We start from the raw sequence: 17,322 nt of genomic DNA on the forward strand, positions 1-17,322 counted from the left end.
AATCACATCATTTGTTAGATTGCATTGAAAAAACAAAGCAACAGATGAATGTCAAAGGAACACAGTAGTGGTGGTCTTTGGTTTAGTTTATGAGCAACCACATATCGTCACTAGTAGTTGGAGAAATCAGGTTTTAACTGAAAACTGTTTTAAATCCAGAGGAAATTCCCTTTGCAGCACATGTAAGAACATAAAGTTTATCATGGCAGGAAGCCCTACCAAAAGCTTACAGAAAAATATTTCTGTGCTACCAGACAACCGCAAGAGACGATTTTTAGATTGCAAGAATAGGGTGTTTCCCAGAGCTTTGTGCAGTTATTAGAATTTCCATCCTAACATTTTGGAGGGATTTTAAAGCATTCAAGTTTGGCATTCTTCAGAGTTAAGCAGAATTTGGCACTTAGAATAAAAAGCATTTTGTCTACCAGTCACAGGAACTTTATCATCAGTATCAACATAATTCATTCCAGTTTACTGCTTCCTCGTAGTTGGATGCTACCGTGATGCAAGTTGCTAAAATTGTGCCAGATGAATTTTACTTAGGAGACCCAGCTATTCATCTGTGCACATGGCTGAGGTGCTTTGCAGCCCTTCTCACTTCCCTCCAGCATTTGCAAACCTCGAAATCAGACACAAACCACTTTGGTAAAGAGAGGGAAATCTGTAACCTAAATGATGGTTTTGTAATAGTGCCACTGGTATATTCAGCCCTGGGGGGCATTCTAAACAATAATTTGTCTCTTACAGCATCTAACTCCCCTAATGCTAATGCTTCATCCCATATGCCTTCTACAAAAGCTGCCAAGTCAAATCAGGGCATTATCTAGATAGCACTGCACAACAGCATTTCTTCCACTGCCTTAAGACTTTGTCACCAGTGTCACTCGCAGGGGCTTGCCAAGATTATGAGACTGGGACTGCACAGAAGCAGCCAATAGAGGCTTGACCCACTTGACCAGGTGGTGGTGGCTGTGTATCACATGCACTGTACAGAGATTGCAGGATATCACACATGGGGATTGCAGTTCTTGAAGTTATGTATGTGCAATCAGGCCAAGGAGTTTCCTTCAAGAATGAGGGCTGGCACTGAACTCAGCTTCAGACTCAGATTAGGGGAAAACTCTGCAAATTTTGGCCATTGGAACAAGATAATGAAACTCAAGATTTTCTCCTCCTAGGTAAAAGCTCACTGCTGGGTGTTTAGCAATGTCACCTCCATCAACATCTACCTTACCTCAACTTCCATAAAAGTCAAAGCAGAAGATGGAACAGATTTTCCCAGGAACCAGACCAGAGGCCTTGGAGAGGGGAAACAACACAGCCTGACAGGTGACAGCAGAGGATGCCATCTCACATGATCCCCACAGCTCTGTAGTGGGGCCAAGTGGCCTCAAACATGGGGTACCCCTGCTAGCTTACAACACCAACCAACCTCCTCTCCCAGCTCTGCTCCTATGGCAAAATCTAACCAGTAATGACTACAGGTGGATGTCTTTTATGGTCTCACTGTTGAGTACCAGGGCAGGGCACCTGAGCTCCTGGCAGTCCACATACCAGCAAACCTAAGCTCCTGAGAAGGGCTCTGCCCAGCGGATAAGGGAGATGTGGCAGCACTCAGCTGCCTGCAAGTCCCTCTGAACGTCCCTGTGAAAGGAAATCAGAACACATTAAAAAAACTGAATGTGTGGTTTATTATATTTAAGATGCTATTTGTCTATAGGGTTTAAATATGTCTGTCACACAGTTAACAGTAAATGAATGTAATTTTACATGTTCAGTATTTTGATACACAGTACAGGACTACAAGTGTGGTAAAGGAGCATGGGAAATTAATATTTCCTTGATGCACGTATCAAATCCTGCAGCACCACTTCAAAGCTCAGAGTAAGGACTCAAGCTGCAGTATTACAAGCGCTACTAAATAAACCAAGAGACATACCTATATTAAACATTAGAGAAACAAAACAAATGACACAAGGGTTTCATATTTAAGATCTGATACAGGATTAAAATACTAATACTTTTAATGTCCTGGTTTCAAATTAATAAATATAAAAACAATATAAAAATATACACCAGTTGATAAAAGGATGCAGAAGAGTAAGGTTAGAAAGCTAAATTTCACTTTCAAACGTATGCAGGTATGTCTTTAGGGAGAGGATTTCTGTGTAACTGCGACTGGTCTTTCGGAAGAAGTCCAAGCTTGTGAGCTGTTCAATGTCACGCACACGGGCAGTGTGCATCTTAAGAAGATCTTCAACCCATTTTGATTCATCGTCCAAGCTCTGAAATGTAAAAACAAAACACCACAAACAAAAACCCCACGTTTTACAACAGGCCACTTCAAAAAACAGCTCTTGAAGCAAACCTAACTTTTCTAAACATTGGGTCCATTTGAAGATTCTCTGTGCTCTATTCAAGAATGACTAAGGTAAACAAGTTCTAAGAGAACAGATTTTAAACCTAACATGCAAGATGATTCCAGTTTTATTTTGGGACTCATTTTGGATAAGATTGAGACAATGACCTTAGTCATCTAGGAAAAGATGGCCCCATGTTACAGGCATTTCAGAAGCACAGCCATATGCTTTAGAAGGTCCATGGGTTAAGATGTATTACCAAAGCCCAGATTTGGTAAACCAAAGCTGTTTGAACCTTACCCCTACATTTTACTCTTATCTGACCAGCACCTCATCTAACACAATATTATCTTAATCTTTCCACTTTACTGTTAGGAGATCGTGAAGATTCATTACACAGTTGCAACTATGATTTACTTTGGTACCTGTAAAAGTTATTGGAACATACATATTAAACCACTGATAGGAAAGACTTTCACTAAGCATTTCCCAACATGAGAAAAAAAAAAATCAGGAAGGTGATGCTGCCAGAATGATCAAGGTCAGGTTGTGTGGGTGGAATCTCTTGTAGGGGACTGCTTCTGCTGTATGCCTTGTGCCAGCTCCAGCACATGTCAGAGCCATCCACAAACTGATTTACTCACTAACGCATCAGAAAATAAGCCTCGCAGAACACTGCAGCTACTGGCTGTTGGAGGGTGTTGACCAGACCAGTGACGTGTCCCATGAGGATTACAGCCAGCCCCAGGACTGCGTGTTGGGCAGCAGACGTGGGAAAAGGACAGCAAACAGAACTTTTCCCCCTTTGGCCTCTGTGGCTGGTACATGTACATCACTGCTGGGGAAGCAAGTTAGGAAGGGCTGTGCCTCCAGCCACTTGGACTCCATGTGTGTGGCTTGGAAATCTTGCTGAGTAAAATCTATTTCTGGGCTTACTCCTGAAAATGAGCCCTTTTCTGACTGTCTCAGCAAGGTCCTCCTCCAAAGCAATGCTCTTGCTGATCAAAACCAAGCTTCAGCGACGCCAGAACCTGCCCAAGGCAGCAGATGTGCCACAGACCAGGGAGTGGGTCACCCTGCAAAGGCCAGGTGGGTAAGCGAGATCATTTGCACAGAGAGGACATCAAGTACCAGCTAGGTCACAGCTGGCTGCTCTAGAGCAAACATCCGTGACTCAGTCAGCACTTTCCTAATGTGAACCTGAATTTTCTGCTCCAAACCAACTTTCCTCTCCATGTAACCAGCAACCTGAGGTCCAAAAACAGATCTGGAACATGAAAGGAAAGATGCAAATGAAGAGAAAAGGGAGTAGCCCTACTCACTCTCCTTTGCCTGCAGAGCCAAGTGAGTACAGGAAGCCTCCTGCTCAGCTTTCAGCCCTCTGATCAGGTTGCTAATCTGCAAACAGGCCTCAACAGGGTTACTACTGCAACTGCAATCACTCTGATATTGTTCTTGTCTTAAAGTCTTCCTTCTGAGCAGGAAACCTGCACTGTATAGAACTCAGAGGGAAGTCCAGTTGCTACAAAGTTCACTTTTTGACTAGAAGAACTCCTAAAATTTTGCAAGAGATCCACAGTATGAATAAATCACAGGACTGTGGTTTAAACCAAGTCCAGCAAGACAGAATCGTTGTGTGACTCGGAAAATCAATTAACCAATCTAGGTTTTACTTTTTCCATTCTGTGAAGCCTCAGGTCCAGCAGCAAGAATTTTAAAGACTGTGATCAGCTAACATGGCACATATTACTGCATAACAGCTGAAAACATGGAGGTAAATAGAACCAAGAAATCAATTAAGAGCCTAACCTAAAATCCACTGGAGAAGACAACAACTATTCTGGACAAGAGTAGCTCTCTGGATATCAGATTATCATCTGGAAAACTGAATATGATCAGAGTATAGACAGGTGAGTGAGGAACACACAGAAACAGAAATTTAAAGGTTTTTCTGCAAGGGAAAGTAGTGACCCAGAGAAAGTTTCTAGTAGGGTTCCTTCAGTTTTATCTTGGAAAATATTTTATGTAATGTTTTCACATATGCTTTTTGTGCCAAGGTCATTAGTGTGATAGGGAAAAAGAAGAAGCCAGAAAACCTAAAACTCCTGTCAATGTAGGGTAAGACTGGAATAGCACACTGGAGGATGTAGATGCAGGTGTCTCTGGTCTAGTATGAAATTGGGTTATCCACATTGACAGGAAAAAAAAAATATCTGACAAGAACAGATGCATAGGAAGGCTACTAAACTGCTCAGCTGCTCATATAAGAGGAGCAAAACAGATCATGGGTCTCCCATGAATAGAGAGGAGTATATGTCTCAAAAATCATCATAAATCATCACTAAATCCCAAAGAAGCCCAGTGAAGAGCTATTTAAGCCATAGAAAAATGTTGACACAAGAATAAATGGGTAGACCTCCCCATGAATAAACACAGCTTGAAAATGGAACAAATGCAAATGAGAAGAGTAATGGTGTTCTCCAATGGCTGTGTGAAGAGAGATTTGTGAAAGTGTGTGCAACAAGAGCAGCATGGGGGCAAAGCCAATATTTCTCCAGATCTTAAAAGAAAGCAGTGGAGTGGTTAAGGAAAAAATCTTCTATTATACTATGCATTTCACCCATGAAGTACGTGAGGTTTTACACAATCACTTATTTGAACAAATAAGATGGAATGTGATGTGCAAAAGTAAGGCTGACACTCTATTTGAATGGCAAAATCTTTACTAACTGTATTTTCATTCAAGAGCTACATGTAAATAATTTTGGAATGGTCGTTTGCTATGTAAAAAGCATAGACCAGTATCTGCTAATGACCTTATAGTAGCACTGAAGTACCTCCCAGAACTAAGAATACATACACCATAAGTAGGATAACATACAGAGAAAAAAAGCCTAGGTTGGAATATAATGAAGAGTAAAAGAGTCTGTTATTCTGAACAGCTTAATAATATTCAGCAATTTAACAAGACTCTGACACGCAATATAGAAAGCAGAAAAAACTGACTTTGTCATAAAATCACATGTGGGCCGAGATACAAGGACAGAGGCACTACTAACTGCCAGATTAGTAACTTCCAGATCAATTGGATCTTGATTCAAAGGAAAGCAGTCCAGAGAAAAACCACAATGAAATATATGCAGGACTTTCTGAGACTTCTGGAGCAAGACATCTCTGCCCAAAGCAGTTAAGAGCCTAAACAGGGGGAAGCCAAGCCTGCTTGAGAAAGGGATACTGCTCCAAAAGTGTGGTTTTTAAGAGAGAGGCCTGAAAGCAGGCGATGTTTGATGACCGAGAAAGAGACAGTGTTCCAGGTGAATTGTGTACAGAGTTGCAATGACTATTTCTGCCTGTAACTGGAATAGGAGTCTTAATGTTTTGTGCCAATACAAAATTCATAACACTAATGTGTTCACTCAGGAAACAGTCTCCTGGCAGCCTATAGTGAGGCATCTGTGTGCAAAAATCCACACAGCTGTGTAATGGGAGAACAAGTTCAGGCGGAAGGACAAGTCTAAATGCAGCTGCCCAGGAGGACTGCTGTCCCCACAGAGCAGTGGGCTGAGGGAGCAGGTCGCTCACTGCCATGCAGCCGGCTGCTGGGCCTGCCTGGGCCTTCTGCAGCCATGACTACAGCAAAGCTTTTGCACCTTACTGAGATTCTTATGCTATAGGATCTTACTTCTTAAAGGGAGGTAGGAAAGGAACCAGCAGGATATCTGGTAGTCTCTGTTAATAAGAATCCAAACTTCTCCCTTGAATTGAGATACATTCTGGAAACAGCAAGAGTTGGCACTCTGCCCTTGGCAGGTTTTAGCATATAGCTTTAATATTGTGTGGGTTGGATGTAATCACACTGCCTGATGTACCCTGACTGACACAGCAGACAGACTATATTGTACCTGCATATGGAAACAGACCTCAATAAAAACATCCGGGCTGGCTGCCAGCACAATACACCTACGCATGCAACCTCCCCTCAGTCTGCTCTAAGTTACACCAACAGTGTCTGCCAAAACACAGAAGCCTACAAGTTGTTTACTGCCAACCTACTGTATTGTCAGCTCTTCCAGACAATTCTAGGTGCAGTCATAATTCCGTATTTTTTCCAATATCATAGACGAGTGCATATGTCTAATGAGTTGAACATGACACTTAGAGTCACTAGCCTGTGCTTTCATTCAAGACATCAGTGAGCACCAGCATCTAGGTGATGAGGTTTCACACAACCAAGGATATATTTACTACAGGGCTACAGTGGTGCAGCAGAACTTACATTGCAGCTCTCATCATTGTCAGGCCGGTGGGGAAGGATGTATGAGAGAACAGAGAGTGGTCCATCACACTTGTCGGCTGGCTGAGTGAAATCTAAACAGCTGGTTATGATGGCATAATAATGAGTAGGAACAGGGATAGCACTGCCTTCTACAAACCTGGGGGAATAAAGCAAACATTTATCCACAAAGGATAAACATGTTTTAAAGAAAGTTACAGAAACAGCATGGTCTTTCCTATGGGTGAGGACATACGTGTTGTTGAGATGTTTCTGCTTCCTATCAAATGCTATCTTAAAATGAGCATTCAATTAGCTCACGTTATATATTGTGCTAAGGAAATACCACACAGCAGTGCTGAAAGGCTGCGTCAGATCAGGAACAGAGAAAAAGCATTACTGAATTTACAAAAGACTTGAATAACTCAATAGCACTACTATGGTTTACTCTGGTATTCAGTTGTCAACTCTTTAGTTCTGGAGAATTCTAGAGAAAATAAGATTATGTGGAAGGTAATTCAGCTTCATCTCAAGGATGAATGCACACCTAATTTCAAAGTCAAGGTGAACAGCTACCCGCTGAGTTGCCATTTCCTCATTTTTACCACTGCCCTGCCTACAGGGGCATTCAGTCTTGGCAAACAATACTTTTGGCAAGAGCTAGAAGACTATCTCCTCCCAGCATTAAATTATGTGCAGATAATGAATTGTTTAACATAAAGCCATCACTGAGACAAGCAACGGCAAACCAATTTCAAGACAAACTTACTGTTTTATTTTTTCAGGTGTGTCATGTAAACCATCATAGTCATAGTCAAAGATTGGTCCACTTATAACATTGACTCCGTTTCGTTCAGTGGCATATCTCTTCACCAAAACCCTTTGGAAATAGTTCCATACCTCTGCAGGGGGAAGTGGGGGTGGGGAGAAAGACAATGCAAAAAATAAAACACGCCAAACTCCAGATAAGTTAAAACATGTCAAGATGATCACTTTTTCTTTTTTCCCCCCATGAAAATTCAGTGGACATGATTCACACAATGACAGGCGAAATCAAAGATTAACCATTACAGATTTACTTCAGCTTCATTCAGTTTGGTCAATAAGGCCTATTCAGACTTCTTTGTTCTCTGTTCGTTTTTTTCCCCCCAGTCAGTGATCAAGGAAATGCACGGTACCACTCCCAGGCTGGCATTGCCATAGATGTTGAACAGAGAGCCTGCTGTTCCTTCCCCAAGCAGCAGAAACAGCTATTCACATACTTTTCATGTCCCTGTAAACACTTGCCTTGTCTTAGTTATCTAGTTATAGGGAATAGTGCTGTGGGGTTTATTTTAATTCTTGAAAGGCACAGCAACATGATTAAAAGCAAAACCCAAACATTTTAAAAGAAAGGGAAATACAAAGGTCAGATTTTTCCAGTTACATCTGCCTTGGATACAAAACATCTAACTTAAAAATTAGACGCCGCCAAGGATGACCAAATGATGGCATGGCATTTAATTACAGCAACTTTTGGGAAGAGCATGGCACTCTTCTCCCACCACACCCACCTCAACCTTAACAAGCTAAAATGCTTGCAGAGACAGGAAACACATTGCAATCTCCACTTCACACAGTTCTTTTCCTTTGTTTCTCCTTTTTTATTTTAACACTAACAGAAGTGTTTGTAAACAAAATATCTCAGACTTGTAAATGTCTAACTTTTATCTTGCCAGCTCAGGCCATGAAGTCCATGGCTCCCCAGCCCTGAACACAGTGCCAGCCCCAGCAGGTTCCTTGGTATGACTTCTCCTAGTAGTGCCAGATGAACTCCCTGCCCAGGCTGACACAGAGCAAGAAACGGTCCAGTAAGAACCTCAGCTGTGGTAACGACTTGGCAGTACTGCTCCTCCAGCTGCTCACTCCACCAGTGCATCAGCTTTAACAATAAAAAATAGCCCCAAAACACAAGCTTTTTTTTCCCCAGCCATGAGTTTTCCAACTGACTCAATTTGCCACTTAGGTTTCCACTGCGGTCACAGAGACAGCAATGCCAGTGCAACCAGGGCACAGCCCAGGGGCATTGTCTTGCAGCTCCCACAAAATAGGAACCGCTTTAGACTCACTACCAAAAAGATGGATGCAGAATTATTGCCAGAAGGGATGAGATGGGACAATGAATTAAAAATTAGAGCACAGGAGGAGTTGTCTACAGCCAGCACTGCCACAAAAGCCAGCAGAGTGTAAAACCGCCACCTCGTATTTTCTTCGTTGGGTAAAAAGTTCCATATCATGAGCTTATAATCAGCTCTCAGCATTGCAACCTGCACACATGTAGTGGTTTGGAATTCCTCAGGAATGGTATTACTTCCAGCATTTGTTCTAAGGGAATCCTTCACCCACTTGTGATGAAGGGGAAAGCCACTAGACAAAATGAGCTGCCACTGGCATTCTCCTGTGATTGACATCTCATCTGATTTGCTAAGACTAACATTAGCATCAATTTTTTAAAAGTTATTTTTATGAAGTGATTTGAGAGTGGGAAATCCCCAATAATTTTGGACTCTGTAATCAGTTAAGTGCCTTTGCTCAAATTTCCAGCAAACATCACCACTTGTTCCTTCTCAGAGGTTTTCAGTTGAAAACACTCTTTTCTGGTTAAAAAGAAAGAGCCTCCCACAGGCTTTGATGTTTATCCAAACGTCTCTGGCCTAAAATCTGAATTGGAAATCTCACAAGAACAGGCTCTTGAGATTCTTCCAAGGCTTCTCAATTCCTGCCAGGCCAAAAATGCCACCAGAATAGTCTGATGGTTTTCCTACCTCTTGGCAAAACTAGAGAGAAAAGAGATATGCAGACAAAAGAAACATTAATACTACAGCCCTGCAGTGCTGGAAGTTTCAGCCAGGTTTAAGTCATTCCTCATTTGCCATAAATCAGTTTCTTCTTTCTTTTTCTTTATAGGCAATAAATATATCTGGTCTCCACTCTAAGGGCATGAATAGAAAAATCAGAATCACCTGTCCCTGAGCTACCACATCATGCTAAGTGAAAACTCCCAAGCCTGTGCATACTCCTAGGTGGCTCCAGTTGAGAAGTAAAACCATATTGCCCAAGTACTATCCTGGCACTATCCTGGGCTAAAGACAAGAAAATCTGAATGGTCTCAAACAAACTGAACTACTGTGGCATGAAGCAAAAACTACAGCATGTCTGTGCTCTTATCTTAGCCCAGCACCAAGGAAAAGAAATCTTTCTTAAAACCCGAGCCTTTTGTTGTGGTATTTTGCCTGGTGCCCCCACGTAGGATCTGTTGGCTATAGGTAACTACAGGTAACAATCAAGTCCCATCAACTCATTCCATAGCCAAACACACATACTAAAAAACAAAGAAACAAACAAACATATTGGGAAAGTAAAGCCAGGGAAAGGGCACTTACTTTTGAAGGCAGGATACATTGGAATGATATTTGTTATTAGAAAAGCATCATATTTTGCTTCTGCAGAGGAACTTAATTCTGAAAACAATAAACCAGAATAAATATTGATGAAATATCTGAAATTCAAAGAACATATAAGTGTTTTGAAAACTGGCTTCAGAGATTAACCAAAGGGAATACTGCCATGGAAATAGCATTCTGAATGCTATATTCAGAAATGCACATTCCATGTATAAAATTTGTCTTTAATGTGAGGGCTGAATACGGGAAGTAAGGATTTTCTCTTTGCTTTAACTGTTAACCAGCTCAAAATATTTGTATAGCTTATCCATTGTTGCAGTCTCAGAAGTCAGAGGGCTGCTCTGCAGGCTTTTACACAAGGCCAACCACTTCCAGGGATTATTTTCTAGTTCTGAGTAAGGCTCTGCACCAGTAACTCCATATGAGAAATCCACCATAAAATATTTCAGCCACTGAGTAAGGAAGTCACAGCAACAAAGTTCACAACTGTGAGAGTGTTCTTGCCCTTGGACATTTACTAATCCCAGAAGATCACTGCTCCAAGACTGAACCAATAAAACTGGCACTAGGAGAATCCAGAATACTCATTTACACAGGTGTTTCTTCTAGCACTATTTCTATAGGATGGTAGAAATTTTTACAGTATGCAAGAGTCTTGATTTTTATTTATAAATTAAATACAAGTTTCTCGTAATGCTGTTGGAATTTAAAACTCTGACTAGATTCCCAGTTCACATCAGCTAGTATCTATTCACTGACTTTAAAGGGACAGCTTTTGAAGATTGTCATCTAGCTTGCACAATCCACCTTTATCATTTTATTGTTTATTTCTTATTCAGCTTGTTCACCTTTATTTATTAAACTGAACTGCGACACTTTGATGAGTGAAGCTGGGCAAGTTTGGATCATCTCTTGTGGAGCTGAGGGAATACAGCCATGATGGCAAATTGGGCCTCTGGTCCTCAGCAAGTACAGAAAGAATAATATATCTATCCCATTGGGCCCCATGACACCAGTACAGGAGTAGCTTCTCTAAGGAGGAGAGATCATGGATGAAGAAACCTCCTTAGAGGGCATGAAGATGAAACCATTCCTACCTATATTATTTCCCATTAATCCTGGTAGTGATGAGGTTTCATACCTAAGGCTTTCCATAACAAAAAAAAAAGAAAATGACAAAACCTCTAGGTATTAAAGAGCTATCTGAACTTACGAGGAGGGAAAAGGAAGGCATAAGAGAGTTGCCTGTCGCCCCTGTAGGATGCACAGCTCTGGCTGTTTCCTGGGGAAATGCGGAGGTCCGGCCTCACACAGCTGGCCAGGTGCTCTGGGACACTTGATACCTCTGCCTGTGGTCAGGAACACAGATAGAAATGACAAGAAAAGTAATTCCAGCAGTTACAGCTAAAAGAAAACTATATCATCTAGTCAACACATTACATAAAAGGCCTTGTGTGGAGTAAAATAAAGCACCTAGCTGTACAACCAAATCCTGCTCCTCTATCTGCTGCAGAGCCCCTTCTTCGGGTAGAGCAAGTCACCACGGAAAATAATTCAAATGAAGTCACTGATTATTTCATCATAATAAAACAAAACCCCATTAAGCAGAACGTAGAAATAAAATTAAATCAGGGAAAGAAATATACAGCCTTTATGCCTTTAAAACTCTTATATCTCATTAATATTTACAAGTATCTAAATGGTGGGTGTCAGGACGTTGGGACATCACTTTTTTCTATTGTATCTAGCAACAGGACAAGGGGTAATGGGATGAAGCTGGAACACAAAAAGTTCCATTTAAACACAAGGAAAAACTGTTTTACTGTGAGGGTGATGGAGCAGTGGCACAGGCTGCCCAGAGGGGTTGTGGAGGCTTTTTCCTTGGAGGTCTTCAAGACCTGCCTGGACATATTCCTATGCAACCTGATCTAGGTTGACCTGCTTCTTGCAGGGAGGTTGGACTAGATCTCTAAAGGTCCCTTCCAACTCCTGTCATTCTATGATTCTATATCCTGAAAGAAAAAAATATTTTTGGCATTGTTAACAATTTGACATGGTTTCTGTCAGGAAAATCTGTTTGGGGAAGGAGAACTTTAGGACTTCAAGAATGAAAGTACTGAACAGATTTCCCTAGGATTTTTTAAGCACTTTCTCAAGAGCAAAGACAGCACTAACCTGTTTGGAAATAGTGTAGGATGTCCAAAGAGGCATCAGGAATGTTTCACTGTAGCCACTTTCAAAGTCATGGTGATGCAAGATGTTGTATTTTGTGCGGTACAGTACTGCGGGGCGCCCATACAGAAGATGCTTTTCTACAGGTCAGAAGAAGTTACATTTATTACTAAAAACCTTAAAGATGAAAAAAGGGAGTTGGCTTTCCAACACATGCTGATGTTACAGTGATCTTAATAGGGTACTAGCCCTGAATAACTACTAAGGAAATCTTGTAACAGAGCGAGCGGCATTTCAATAGTGTTGGTTGGATTCCCCATTCCAGGTTCACTGCTCACATTGAGGTTAGAAGTCTCTTCTGCACTTGAAAGTTTGTTGGTGTAATAGCATGGAGATAAAGTGTTTTTCCAAATATAGGAGATTCCACAAAGATCTTTGTTGTCTGTGTTTCAGTCACACAAGAGGTGGAAACCACTTTTTTTTTGCAGCTTTAAATCAGATCCTATCTTATAATTCCTCTCCAGACTTCCTCTCCTTTCGTAAAGTCCCTCTCAAAAGGGAGGAAAATGTCTGATGTGCTGTTTTCTGTCAGTAATATCAAAGAAAACAAACAAACAAACATCTTTTCCTAATTTTGGATACAAAAAGACACCTCCAAGTCTGCAAAACTTGTTTTTCTTCCCTCTTGCTGATGTGCTGTGGTTAAATGTTGCTGGATACTTCTGACAAATTTGCTTATAAAAAGACTAAAACAACATTGGAAGAGATATAGGAGAAAAGTAAATGTCCTGGCTAATCTTGCATTGTGCTGCATGGTTCATTGATTTTGATAACCATTTGGCAAACAGACTTGGCTCACTTTTGGAAATCAAAATATAGAAACAGGGCAAGCAGCCTAACATTGTTCAGAGACAGGCATGTTACCTGAAATAAAAGAGCATGTTTTATTAGTGTTTGAGTCCAAACAGACGATATTTTTATAGGACAAGAAAGAAAAGTAGGAAAAGCCTTGTCTAAAGACAAAGATTATAAACTTGCTTTTTACTCAAGTGAAGTTGAAGTAATGTTTTTCTTCTGCATATGAATAACATCAACAAAATATATATGGTGCAGCATGCAGAAGAAGGGAATTGCCAGCTAAACACAGGGATACCTATGAACAAGCACTACAGCCTGTCATAAAATACAGTGAAATAACTTGCACATAGCAGAACTGCTTGTTATTCAAATAAGGGGTCCCACATTCTACTTAACAGACAACTTATGAGCAAGTAAAATGGGCTTCAATGCTTTTGTCTCAAAAAATACTATTTTTGTACTACTGAAGAAGCATTAAAAGCTTAAATCAAAACAGAGATGTTGAGATATCTGGTGTGGATGTTTTTTCCTGGATGCCAGAAGTTGCCACAGTAAGGAGTGGGTCTTCACCAATTGGAAAAGTTGGTTTAACAAGATAAAGCAGTATTGCTGATCAGAAAAGCAGTTCTCATTCCCTTTCCCCTCTGGTCCTATTCCTAAACTTCAACTTGGACTACAGCCTTAATGCAGCTGAGAGCACAGCCACAGAAGAACTAATGCTGGCATTCAGCAGAGAGGGTATAGGAACAAGGGTCCAGGAGAGCAGGGGATGCTTTCTCATTGGAAAAAGGAGTAGGAAATTCTCATAAGAAATTTAGGAGTAACCTCTTAAAGATGATGGAAGGGAAGAGCTAAAACTCACATCACTTTGAGAGACACTTTAATCCTGGTTACAACAAAAGACAGTGTGCATTCCCTCATGCAACCAGCACTTAATCTTCCCCACGTCTCTCTCATATGTCTATGTCCTATTTTGACAGTTATTTGAAAAGATGGTTTACTACACGTTAACTAAACCAAGGCCAGGAGTTGGTACCAATGATGTAAAGTAACTTGCAACAGAAAACAAAAATAACTTTTATTAACTGAGGCACCAGGCTCTTACCTTCTGTTCCCTTGACATGAAAGCGCTTGTTGAGTTCATCCAACTTGTTCTTCTCAAGGACAGAAAAAAGGAACAAGATTAGGATCACTGGAGCATTCTGACATGTTGTTTTACTAGGCATCCATCAGAACAAAACTAGTTCTATAGAACACTGACAGTTTTTTGTTTCCTGTTTTACAAAAAGTCATGACTGTTACAAAAGGAAACAAACATTTCACAGGATGGATTTGAGAAACTATTGCAGATCAAACCCTCTCAAACTAGATAAAATGGCTACAATTTCACTAGGCAACTACTGCTAATAGGGGAACCAACAGCAGATTCTAAACACCTACCTTATCATCACATGTACATCCTATATCAAAATCTGATGCGGAAGGCAGAGCGACAGGATACAGTGGTTTAGCAACTTCATCTGGCACAGTTGGTTTATAAACATTGGCTCTCAGCAGGTGATTTAAACTTCCATGGGTGCCATTATTGGGTGCAGGCTTTAATCCAAGCAGATCTATGAAACGACCCAAGAGAAATCAATGATGGTTGGATTGCAAACACACGTTCAGCAGCACCTCTACTGAGCTAAGATATTTTTGCAATACTGTTTACACTCATAACATATTAATGAATGCTTTTCATGTAACAAAACAACTATCTTTTTTCCCAAACCATGAAACTGCAGATGCTGATTAGTATGGTAGACTTTAGCACAAGGAGGTTAATTTGTATCATGGCACTGGAAAACAGGTTTATTACCATTCCTTATAGTAACTACTCTTGCAGCTTCCAGTGCAAACCTATGGTCAATGTGCTGACCTTACATCAACCATCTAGAAGACAAGTGTTACTAGTCAGCTGCTTTATAGATAAGGGATGATTACCTTTTTGGTATTTCATGTTTATGGGGGGGAAAAAAAGAAAAGGGAATTAATATTCTGGAAAAAGAAAAGATTCTAATGAATATCTGTATACATCATCTGATTCCTCTTCATGGATACAGTATGAGCTCAGGAAACATAATCATACCAAGAGATGTCATAGAAAACTAAGTGATGCCCCTGAGCTGCTTCTTGAGACATGCAGTCTCTCTACAGAAACCTCTTTCCTGGACTGCTGAGGTGAGGGCATCATGCACTATATTAGTGTCTTACTTAACTTTTGCCAAGCTGCATACAGCAAAGCTATGATAACCCCATTTACTGGTCAGGTGCTAGAACAGCACAAGCTGACACCCCTGAGAAGTAGTTTCAGGCCTCTGGGCCAAAAGACAAGTGCTTGGGAAAGCAGGACTGGGGAAGGGACACTAAGAGGGAGTCTGGGCATGAGCTCACAGGTGCCTAAATGAAGCCTTGCTAGCTAAAATAGCATGTTTCTCTTGCAATTTCTCAAGCAGACAGCTTACCACACATGACGTTGTAAAGTTCAATATTTTCAAAAGGAGGTACTTTGGTCTTATATTTGAATGTAGGGCCATAACCTATAAAGACAGTCTTAAAACAAAAAGAGAAAAGAATACAAAAGAATAACATTAAAAGGTAAGGCTTTTCCTCAGTGAATATTTACATTTCAGAGGCCTCCCATTTCTTCTGCCCTCAGTGACCCTTCCCGCAAAGGTTGCTGTGTTGCTCATACCTGCATGCTGTTTATCTTGTTGTCATAGCCATGGTCTCCATGGAAGAAACATTTTCCTGTTGGTTTCTTGTAAACATCCACAGCTTTCCTAAATTGAAAAAGTATTAGAGAATTTCCTCCAAGGAGTAGGTATGGTGGCTGACCTGATATGTAATTTGGGGGCAGGAGGGATAAGGTTACGAGGCAGTGCATGGCTTATATTCCTTGAATAGCAGTCGTGGGGATTGCAGGCTCATCCAATAACCCCATGGTTTCTCTCCCTGCTCCCATTATAAGAGGGTGCAAACCTAAAAGCCCACTCTTTCTTGTTGATAACAAACTTGGCAACTATTCACTTATTTTGTCAGACTTTATTATATCCTAGTATCTCCTAAATACTGGAGTTATTTGGCATCATACTCTTCCAATCCTCAAAAGGCCAACAGAGGCTTCTAAGAAAACACTTTTGGGATATTACAATGCTGCAAATATACAATACTGTAAAGTGATTTCACTCATTTGCCTTCAACATGAACAAAAATGGGAAGCAGAAATAAAGCTGGATGGAAAAGTGAAAGACTGAATAGCTGACAAAATAAGGGTTGTATCATAGGAATGCTAATTATCAGCTTGTTATTGAGTAATTCTTTTTTTTTACAAAAACGTGGAAAAATAAGTATTATGTCATAGGATTTATAACTACTAGCTTGTTCCAGAGTCCTTTTTCTACAGTTTTATACAGGCCATGTGCATGAAATACATGTAGATTATGCTACAAGTTAATTTCTTCCTCTGCAATAAAATGATGCTCAGCCAAAGTTCGACTTTGGCTTTTCTAGTGAATTACTAGAGTTACAGCAACTAAGCTGTAACTACTATTTTCCTGGCTGTGAATATACAATAAATTGCAGTTACATTAACAAATTAGTGATTGGTGAATGACATTTGAGATAATGAATAAATAAGCCGAAGAAAGTCTCATGTAATTAATAAGAAATTACAAAATGTAAATTATTTTGGGCCATCTCATCAGTTAAAATTCTTAAAACTAACACTTTAACAGGCCTAAAACTCATATTCAGAATATATATAAAGCCTAGGCACAGAAACTGCCTGGGGCAGCCAGCCAGGGACCTAGTGGAGTTATGCAAGAAAGGAATTGGAGTTTCTCATTCACTGCTTCAGCAGAGTGATCCTTGCATAATTCATGGAAAGATAAGCACAGATGACAAGAGGCACTTACAACACACATGGTGTGTGTTTGCTTGGCAGTTACACGGGCAAAAAACCCTACCATGATTTAAAGCTCATAACAGACTACTATGAGCCAAAAGCTGTGTCACCTTCCAAGAACCCCTGAGTCAGCTTTATTGTATAGAGATCCAGCTCTCATTTAAAAAACCCTTATCTACTGAGCTAATCAGTCAAAAATCACACTGACATTTGATGAAACTAAGCTGGGTTTCTACCCTCTATTCAGCTATTTCCCCAACTTTAAAACAA

General features: G+C 40.5%; 1 protein-coding gene across 5 annotated transcripts in view; it reads right to left on the minus strand.

The window, feature by feature from the left end:
• Positions 1-1,672: 1,672 nt before the first annotated feature.
• The window catches only part of ENPP2 (ectonucleotide pyrophosphatase/phosphodiesterase 2), a 54,333-nt gene continuing 38,683 nt past the window's right edge, over positions 1,673-17,322 (minus strand). For 3 of the 5 annotated variants that reach the window (XM_061994760.1, XM_061994764.1, XM_061994762.1), the window contains 10 exons: positions 15,841-15,928; positions 15,611-15,698; positions 14,547-14,719; positions 14,212-14,263; positions 12,252-12,388; positions 11,290-11,425; positions 10,056-10,133; positions 7,403-7,535; positions 6,637-6,793; positions 1,673-2,285 (listed from right to left, as the gene is read on the minus strand). In XM_061994760.1, coding sequence (XP_061850744.1) covers positions 2,115-2,285; positions 6,637-6,793; positions 7,403-7,535; positions 10,056-10,133; positions 11,290-11,425; positions 12,252-12,388; positions 14,212-14,263; positions 14,547-14,719; positions 15,611-15,698; positions 15,841-15,928 — 1,213 coding nt within the window. In that variant the 3' untranslated portion in view covers positions 1,673-2,114. The remainder of the gene's footprint in view (positions 2,286-6,636; positions 6,794-7,402; positions 7,536-10,055; positions 10,134-11,289; positions 11,426-12,251; positions 12,389-14,211; positions 14,264-14,546; positions 14,720-15,610; positions 15,699-15,840; positions 15,929-17,322) is intronic. The other 2 variants (XM_061994761.1, XM_061994763.1) reach the window with 1 other exon arrangement.

The sequence above is a fragment of the Colius striatus genome, chromosome 4 (assembly GCF_028858725.1).
Source record: "Colius striatus isolate bColStr4 chromosome 4, bColStr4.1.hap1, whole genome shotgun sequence".
Lineage (NCBI taxonomy): Eukaryota > Metazoa > Chordata > Aves > Coliiformes > Coliidae > Colius > Colius striatus.